Source organism: Saccopteryx leptura, chromosome 1, assembly GCF_036850995.1.
Source record: "Saccopteryx leptura isolate mSacLep1 chromosome 1, mSacLep1_pri_phased_curated, whole genome shotgun sequence".
Classification (NCBI taxonomy): Eukaryota; Metazoa; Chordata; class Mammalia; order Chiroptera; family Emballonuridae; genus Saccopteryx; species Saccopteryx leptura.
In genome coordinates, this window is record NC_089503.1 from 319,658,032 (window position 1) to 319,667,454 (window position 9,423).

Sequence of the window (9,423 nt, forward strand, 5' to 3'; positions counted from 1 at the left end):
TCTGTGCAGAGGCAGGTACGGAGGAGCTCCAGGTCGCTGCTGTGGACACAGGGCCCCTGACCCAGCACCCCAGGACATCAGGACAGACGTCTCAGGCAGCGGTGTTCTGGCTGTTTAACAACCTGCTCTTAGGGACTGGGTTGTGGTGTCATTCCCAGGGTGTAAATACTCCCACCGTGGCCGATTTCAAGCGGGAGCTGGGAAGAGGCACCCAATCAAGCATGGCACTGCTATGCGTTGGTTCAAGGCAGACTAAGGTGACCAATCGTCCTCCCTCTTTTGTAAGTACTGTCCTCACTGGAAAAGTGTCCTCCTACATGTCCTCCTTTTGATATTGGAAGATTAATCTGTAAATGTCCGTATTAGATCCATTGCATGTGACGTGAGGTATTTGTATTTGACATGACGATTTGTCAAGGATCAGTACAGTGCTGCCAGAGGCGATTATGAGACACTTGCGCTGGGCTTGGGAGACCTTGAGAGAGCAGGTGAGAGCGTGCAAATGGCTTTGTATACTTCTTACTGAAACACGACATGGCACATAGGACATTGTAGAATCACGATTATTTCTTTCTCAGTGAATATTCAATCATAGGCAGGTAAGCACAATTCACGTTTTATTAATTCCTTATCTATTTAATAATTTCCAAGTATGTATAATTTTACTTACAAGTATTTTCCCAAAATTTGAGTTTTAAAGTGGAAATCTAACCTCAAACTGTATCTATTAATAACGCATTTTGATTAAACAGTTGCATAAAACAGACTTTTCTAAATTAGAAAATTATAAATACACCCAAATACCACTCCAAATTAGTGGGGGGGTTTTTTTTTTGTTTGTTTGTTTGTTTTTCTGGGGGTTTTTTTGTTTTGTTTTGTTTGGTATTTTTTCGAAGTTGGAAATGGGGAGGCAGTCAGACAGACTCCCGCATGCACCCAACCGGGATCCACCTGGCACACCCATCCGGGGCGTCCCCCGTTGCAACCAGAGCCATTCTAGCGCCTGAGGCAGAGGCCACGGAGCCATCCTCAGCGCCTGGGCCAACCCCGCTCCAATGGAGCCTTGGCTGCGGGAGGGGAAGAGAGAAACAGAGAGGAAGGAGAGGGGGAGGGGTGGAGAAGCAGATGGGCGCTTCTCCTGTGTGCCCTGGCCAGGAATCGAACCTGGGACTCCTGCACGCCAGGCCAATGCTCTACCACTAAGCCAACCGGCCAGGGCCCAAATTAGTGGTTTTGATATTTAGTTTTACTAAATGAATACTTTTTTCTTACAATTATTAAAAGTTAATAGGCATATAAGCATAATTACAATATAAAATATTACAAATATTTTTATTATGCATTTATCATATTATAGTGTATTATTGTTGCAATGAATAAAATGTTTCTTTTATTTATGATATTGTTTTCTTCAATTTATTTTTGTCCTCATTATCATTGTAAAAAATTTGGTCACCTTACAGACCCCCACTCCCAAGACATGAGCCCCTCTTTCTACGGAGCTCTAAAGCAAGACTGTCCTCCAGCACCCCAAGCATTCAGCCTGAGCCTGGTCCCCCAGTCTCACCGGCCACCTGTAGCATCTTCCACTGTGACTCCAGCTGCCCTCTCAGGTGCATCAGGGCCTGCATGTCCTCTGGGGAGGCCACACAGAAGGGGCCCAGGTTGGGGGGTTCCTCTCCCTGCAGCACCTGGGCCAGGACGCCTGCAAGCTGTGGTGTAGATTCCTGAACCAGGGGCAGAGATGAAAACAGTGAGTCAGGCCTTGGCCTATTGGCTCAGCAGTAGAGGGTTGGCCCAGTGTGTGGAAGTCTCAGGTTTGATTCCTGGCCCAGGGCAAACAGAAGTGCCCATCTGCTTCTCCACCCTTCCCCCTCTCCTTTCTCTCTCTCTCTCTCTTCCCCTCCTGCAGCCAAGGCTCCATTGGAGCAAAGTTGGCCCGGGTGCTGAGGATGGCTCCATAGCCTCTGCCTCAGGCACTAGAATGGCTCCAGTTGCAATGGAGCGATGCCCCAGATGGATGAGCATTGCCCCCTGGTGGGCATGCCGGGTGGATCCCCCCAGGCGCCTGCAGGAGTCTGTCTCTCTGCCTCCCTGCTTCTCACTTCAGAAAAATACAAAAAAAAAAAAAAAGTGAGTCGTTGGTCTCTCCCACCTCCCCCCTCCACAGCACATCTGCCCTGCTCAACTCACCTCATCCACCAGGGCCAAGACTCGGCCCCCTGCTGGTGCCTGCAACAGTGCAGCCAGGAGTGCAGCTTGGGAGTCCTGGAGGCCATGGGCTGGCCCTAGTGCCAGTAGCACCAGGTCAGGCTGGAAGCCATAGGCTAGGGGCAGCACCAGGGCCAGGATGAAGTTCAGGAACCCACCAGTTGTCTGTGGGAGAGACAACAGCATAGCACCATTCCCTCATCCAAGGGACACCCCTCCTATCAGCTCAGGTCACCCCACCTCTAAGCCTCAGGTGGGCATCCATACCAAGAATCCCATCAGGAAGCTTGAAAGAGTAGGTGAAGGCCAGAGGCCTGGCCTTCATGATGCCAGTGAGCAGCCACCCTCGTGACCTCATGATGAGGCCAGTGAGCAGTACCTGCCCCTGCACCACCACCACTCACCCCTGGCAGTGGCATGGAGATGTGGAACATGGACAGAGCAGCTGCCTCCTTGCCCCTGATGGTCAGCCACAGATTCCTCCTTCCAGGGGAGAATGGGCTCATGGACATGTGTGCATGTGGGTGAGACACCATTCACCTCCAGAGTTGGGACAACAGAAGGGGAAGTACAGGCGAGTTTGCGGGTTGAGGTGCTGGAGTACTGACCCTCTGTGCTAGAGACCCACCTAGCACTGCTCCCAGGATCCCCTTGGGCCCACCCACCCATCATTCCTGGGAACCCAGAGTGATGTACCCACCCATATGCAGGGCTGTATCTACACATGACCTAAGGGGCATACCCATCATCAGCAAGGTCCAATGGATGATCCAACTGTCCCACAGCCACACAGAGAACCCTAGAAGATTTGGTCCCAGGACAGATGGTACTCACCCCACTAGCAGTCCATTCCCAGAGCACCCCTACCCCCTGTGGCCAGCCAGGGCAAGGATGCCCATGAGTCATGCCCTCAGAGACTCAGGCCAGTCAGCTGAGGCTCACCTCTGGGCTCCCCGGGAAAGGCTGTACCGAATGGCCACATCCAGGATGGCAGCTGCAGCAGGGGCCAGGGTGGCTGCGATGCCGCTGCTCACCTGGAGGGTGAATAACAGCAATGGAGGGCAACTCCCAAACCAGGTAAACAGACCCATCAGTTCATTCTCTTGGTCCCTGTCTACATGGCTGTCATCTGTACACTCTGAGGTCAAATTGCTCCATTTCTAAAAATAAGATGCTTGAAACTACACTATTTTTTAAAGAGCCAGGGAGAGACAGGAACATGAACCTGTTCCTGTATGTGCCCTGACCATACACTTCCTGACCTGCACTTCTGGGCAATGCTCCAACCAACCGAGCTACCCAGCCAGGGCTTAATTTTTTATTTATTGATTGATTTTTTTTTTTTTTTAGAGAGAGAGAGGGGAGGGAGAAGGGAAGCATTCATTTGTTGTTCCACCCAGTTGTGCATTCACTGGTTGCTTCCCATTTGTGCCCTGATCAGGGATCAAACCCACAACCTTTTCATTTTGGGATGACACTCAAACCGACTCAATTAAGCTGGCCAAGGCCAACTACACTTGATTTTTTAATTGATTTTAGAGAGAGAACTGAGTGAGAGATAAAGACAGAAACATCGATCTGCCTCTGTATGTGCCATGACGGGGGATCAAACTGGCAACCTCTGCACATCAGGATGATGCTCTAACCAAGTGAGCTATCTGGCCAGGGCTACACTTTATTTTATTTATTTATTTATTTATTTTATTGATTGATTTTAATGAAGAGAGTAAGAAACATTAACTTATTATTTCACTTATTTGCACATTCATTGGTTGCTTCTTGTATGTGTCCTGACTGGGGATCAAACCCACAACCTTGGAATATCGAGATGATGACGCTCTAACTGAGCTACCCAGCCAGGGCTAAAACTACACTTTAAATCGCCGCCTTTCCCTCTCTGCCAGAGGGCATTTACTTGGAGACTGAGAGAGTGCTCTTGACCCTGTCCCTAGGGGCTCTTCTGAGAAGGGTCCCAGGCACAAGGCAACACTCATGTCTACATGGTTCTGCACCCCCCCAGCCCTCCCCTCGACAGGCTATATATACATCATGGGCAGGTCCTATACCCTGTACTCAGCTCCACAGCCACCTCCAGTCCCTCCAGGTATCCCCACCTGCTCATTCAAGATCCCATCCAAGAGGTACAGGACCTTCCCAAGTGTAGTGAAAGCCTTGTCCTTGGCCAGAGCCTTGTGTAGCCTGTGGTGGGCAAACCAGAGGAACACATGGACACAGGGTGACACACAGAGCACAGGTGAGTCACTCAAGGGCACATGGTGGACATAGCCCCACCCCTCTCCCCAGGCCAACTCTGCCCACCTGGCCCAGGCCTGCGTCTCCTCCTGCGGGGCTGACCCATCCTGACAGAGGACATCAGGGGGCAGGACCAGGGCAGCGTCCAGCTCAGTCAGAGCAACAGCCATGCGGACAGGGGGCATAGGGCGGAAGTACAGCTTGTCTAGGAGGGCTCTCAGTGCTGCTGTGGCCTGGGCCGCTGCAGCCTTGAATTCAGGCCCTCCAGGCAGCAGAGGTGAGGGCCTCCCCTCTGAGGAGCAGGTGCTGGAACTCAGGATGGGAGATGAGCCTAGGAGGTGGTTCAGAGTCATAGTCACTTCATGGAAGGCTGAGAGGTGCAATTCCTCCATCCGGCCTAGACCACACTAACCTTGCTGCTGGAAGCTTGTCCAGTAAGGGGCCTGGGCTGCCCGGACACGCTGGATGGACTCCAGGGCACTGCAGGGAGAGGTAGGAGTGGTGAGGCCTGGCCTTGCACCCTAGCCTTGCACCTTGGCCTTCCCAGGCTCCAACCCCTCACACCTGCGTTGTGGCACCATGGTCCCTGACAGGGGTGGGGCGGGGTCACCTAGCAGGGCTTGCACCGTCATGCACACAGATTCAGAGAGTGATTCCAGGTGGTAGCCACCCTGGGAGGAGGAAGGAAGGGAGAGAGTAGGGCAGAGGTGTCCCTGGGGCAGGAGAGCCCTCTGATTTCACCTCAGCCTCTAACCCGATAACCCACCCTTCTTGCCACAGTCACCTCTAGCATGGCGCAGACCCTGCCACCGGCCAGCACCTGCAGCAGCTGTGTGAGGTGGGCAAAGCACTCTGGTGTGGCCAGCATCTGCCCCTGGAACCAGAGCCAGATGTGATGGAGGCTTGGCCGCTGGACACCAGAAGCCCTCCAGGCCAGGCCAGATCCTCACCTCTGGATCCCCGATTGCTGAGTCAAATCCTGCCGAGACTAGTACTAGCTCAGGATCAAACTGTGGGCAGGGCCAGGTGCAAAGGAGTTAAAGGGAGGCCCCTCAGAGAGACCTTCCCTATCCCCAGGACTCATTCTGCGCTGATGGAGTTGGGGGGGGATTCTGGGCATAGAGATGCCCCCTCTACACAGTTACCTCAAAAGCCAGGGGGAGCAGCACATGTAGGAAGGCAGCCATGTAGTCAGCATTTCCCATCCCGACCTGCAGCCATGGGTATCAGTGTTGGGCTTTTCCAGGGCAGGCTATGGGGTCTTCACCCTTGGAGCCTAGACCCTGGAGGGATGTCCTACTCAAAAGGTCTGGAGCTGTAGGGTGGGGGATCTGGGTGAGGGTCCTGGGGTGAAAGGCAGCACCTGGTTCCAGGGCAGGTTGACAGTGAATCCTCGGCCCCGTCCCTTCCCAACAGCATCTGCGTCTGACTCTCGCAGGTAGGGCCAGAAGCGCCCATGCTCATAACGGTGCCAGGAGAAGTAAAGGACACTGCATATAAGGGGCCAGGGCCAAAGGTCAGAGATCAGGACCCTCCGCACTATGGATACTCACAGAACCCTGACCCTTGAGCACACAGCGATGCCATCTGGCTAGGACTTTCCCAGGCCAGGCTGTGTGTCCTAAAAAATGGGGTCGCAGGAAAGGGTTGTATCCCCACCGCCAGCTTACCTGGGGTCATCCTCAAAGATATACTGGATGCCCTGGCCATGGTGGACATCCCAGTCAACAATGAGAATCCTGGGTGGGTACAGACAACATTGAGCTCCTTGGTAGACAGGGCTTCCCACCTCCAGGCCAAGAGTCCAGCCCAGCATGGGAAGAGGCTCCTATGGCGGTTCTCTCAGCAGCCTGCTCAGCTCCACCCTTTTGTCTGGCCTGCCCCCCACCTGTAGCCAGCCCTGTACATACCTGCGCAGCCCGTATTTCTGCTGGGCATGTTTGGCCGCTATTGCCACATTATTGAACACGCAGAATCCATTGGCAGCAGCTCTCTGGCTGTGGTGCCCAGGAGGCCTGGGGGTGAGAGTGGAGCATGGGGCACATTAGGGTCATCCTGTACCACATGTGGGGGCAGCCAGGGGAGAGGGACAGCTCTCACCTCACCAGGGCAAGCCCATTGTGCACAGCTCCCGTCAGCACTGCATCCACCAGCTGTAGCCCAGCCCCTGCAGCCAGGCAGGCACAATGGAAGGTACTCTGTGGGGGCAGGGGGGCAGATGAGCCCCCCACCAGTTACCCCTTACAGACTCTGCACAGGTCTGTGCCAGGTTGTAGGGCACCAAGTGCTGAAAAGAATGGGCCAGGACAGTCCCAGGTGCCAGCAGCAGTGGGTGTGCAAGGCATTAGCAAGTTTATGGACATGGACTTTGGCCGGGTTGGCAACCGTTGCCATGAACAGGCATGGACACCTGGATCAGTGGGTGGGTATGTCCCCAGGGAACACACCGGATGAAAATAGATGGCATCATATTGTCCAGACAGTGCCTGGAGTTCCCCCGTGTCCAACGCCTGGGTCCTGCGCATCAGGGCCAGGTACTCTGGGCTGCAAAGGAGCAGGGAGGCAAGGCAGAGTCACCAGCAGGAATAGGGAGGGGAGGAGAAAAAGGGGCTGGACCAGGGTAGGACTGCCCACCTCATTGCTCCCTCACTCACCCACCCAATGTTAAAGCTGAGGCAGGTGGGGAGATGCACTGTTTGTGAGGCACTGACTGGCTGGGGTGGGCTCAGGTCCTAGGCTGCCTGGGGTCTGACCTGTGCACCAGGCCCAGCTCTGCCTCTGAGGCTTCTCGGGCTGCCATCCAGAGGCACCTCTGCTGCAAGCCACGTTGCTGCAGACGTCCCAGGGTGGTGGTCAGGCGCTCAGGACACTCGATCTCACACTCGGGGCTGAGTAGACAAAGAACTCAGACTCCAGAGTCTCCTTCCCATCCCCTACCTCTGCCAGGTCACACTTACTCCTCCCAGAGCAGCCTGGCGGCCGTCATGTCTTCGTGGTACACGAGTGCGGTCTTCATGACCCAGCCGTAAGTGGGAGGACCCAGACGTCCTCAGTCGCAGGAAAGTGCACTACCCGTCCCCGCCTTGCAGCCCCAGGGAGCAGCGTAATGCCTAGGCAACAGCAGGGGAAGAGGGCACCCAGCCAGACCAGGAATACAAAGAGCCCAGGCGGGATGGAGGCCCCACGCTGGAGCCGGGGTCGGAGCGAACCAGGGGTCGAAGCGAATCAGGGGTCGACAGGGTAGCACCTCCTAGACTCTGGCTTCCGGCTTCTTCCGACCCGCCCCCTCGCCGCTCCAGTCATGGCTCTACCTCCTCCTACCTCGGAACGCGGACAGGTCGCCGAACTCGTTCCGTTCTAGAGATGGGAAGGGAGGCATGTATTGTACAAGCAGAGGGCCAGTTTGTCCGGGCCCCGACGGATGTCTCCACAACCAAGTGCCGTGGAAGGATCCCCCTCCGCCCCGGCACCCCCAGGCCCACCCTGACCGCGCGGCCCAGGCTCTGGGAAGAGCGGCGAAGGCGGAGCTGGGATCCTAAGAAGCAAGGCCCCCGTCCGCCTGGGGCTCGGGGCTCGGCTAGGTCTGGGCTGCCCCCGGGGTTTAAGAAAAGAGTAACAGGGTGCGATTGAAACTCCAGGAAGGTCCCTTGCCCAAGAGTGGACAAGTCGGAAGGTCTGGGTGGTGGCAGGAAAGCTGGACAGGAGACGCCGCAACGGGGTACGCGGGAAAGGCAGAGAGAGGGAGGGTCTGGGCGAGGGAGAATGACTGAATGATGAATGGGGCCAGCAAACGAGGAGGCGCGGGCACAGCCACAAAGCAAAGTAACCAGGAAGAGAGGCCACCGAGAGCCGCGGGCCTGAAACACGGAGGCTCTGGACCTGGGCCCTGGGGGCGGGTCTCTCGGAGGAGGGGCTTGGACAGAGTCTTGAAATCTGGGAGATGGGTCTCTTGCAAGAGGGGCTTAGGCGTGGAGCTGGGGGCGACCCGCCCCGGAGGAGGGGCCTGGCTCTAGGGGCGGGGCGCGGGTGGAGATCTGGGAGGTGGGGCCATGGAGCCGCAGTACCTCCTACCCAGCTCCTTGGTCGCTGGGGCACTGCAGGGGCTCTGGGGAGACTCCAATTGGGTGATTTGGGTAAGCTGCCCGCCAAGCAAGGTGGCTTTGGAATGGCGTGCTCTGATTAGCCACAGTGGCACACGTGGCCATGAAGGGCTTGGCCAGGGACGGACCGCCCCATTTGGAGAGCGAGGGGTGGCGACGTAGATGGGCCCCAAAGGCACGGAAGACTTCTGAGCATGGAGGGCTGGCTCCCCCTCCTCGGCAGCTCTTTTGGTTGGACTGCGTGTACTTAGACCAGCTCCAGACGGAGAGAACGGCCTGGCCCCACTTTCGGAGCACCTACTCAGAGGACAGGTGGGAGGAGCTAGGGCGGGCTCTGGGGCCCTATAGTGGCTCTTGACCCGGCAGCTCACTCTCAAAGACGCCGAATAGCCGGCAGAGGGCCTTGCAGGCTCATGAATGACGCTGGGATGTGGCCGTGGGAGGGGCAGGAGGTTCTGAGTAAACAGAACCCACCCTACCCTGGAACACTAGGGAGGAGGCCTGTGTTACTTCAACTCCTAGGAACCTGGTCTTGGGGAGGGCAGGGAGCTCAGACAGCTGGGACTGAGCCCCAGATTGGAACCTAACACACCACACCCTCATCAGGCCCTGCCCCAAGGTTGGGCTCCAGAGTCCAACCCTTGAGAGGAAGGTCATCCCAAAAGGGATGACAAGCCCTAATGTAGAGGCTCCAGGCTTAGGGCTCACTGGCACAGAAGGGGAGGTAGGCACCAGCTTTGTGATGGGAAAGAGGAGCTGAGGTTTCCAGGCTGGTCTCCTTCCTGTGTAAGGCTGCAGCTCAGAGACCTAAAGGTGGATGTCCAACCAAAGAATCAAGAAGAGAAGCCCAGGTGGGAGT

General features: G+C 55.9%; 1 protein-coding gene across 2 annotated transcripts; it reads right to left on the bottom strand.

Annotated features, from left to right (window-relative positions):
• Nucleotides 1-1,125: 1,125 nt before the first annotated feature.
• HDAC10 (histone deacetylase 10) lies at nucleotides 1,126-8,475 on the bottom strand. Of its 2 annotated transcripts, XM_066358743.1 has the most exons (19): nucleotides 7,422-8,475; nucleotides 7,218-7,352; nucleotides 6,912-7,008; nucleotides 6,565-6,662; nucleotides 6,375-6,479; nucleotides 6,135-6,203; nucleotides 5,828-5,954; nucleotides 5,610-5,675; nucleotides 5,415-5,474; nucleotides 5,249-5,338; nucleotides 5,029-5,135; nucleotides 4,877-4,944; nucleotides 4,531-4,795; nucleotides 4,326-4,410; nucleotides 3,154-3,245; nucleotides 2,954-3,010; nucleotides 2,616-2,694; nucleotides 2,194-2,376; nucleotides 1,127-1,727 (listed from the first exon to the last, which is right to left on the bottom strand). In XM_066358743.1, the coding sequence occupies exons 1-19, from the start codon at nucleotides 7,478-7,480 to the stop codon at nucleotides 1,539-1,541; spliced, it is 2,031 nt and encodes a 676-aa protein (XP_066214840.1). In that variant the 5' UTR covers nucleotides 7,481-8,475; the 3' UTR covers nucleotides 1,127-1,538. The 2 variants fall into 2 exon arrangements, with proteins under 2 accessions (XP_066214841.1, XP_066214840.1); XM_066358744.1 differs by lacking the exon at nucleotides 5,249-5,338 and having other exon boundaries at nucleotides 1,126-1,727.
• Between the last annotated feature and the right edge of the window lie 948 nt (nucleotides 8,476-9,423).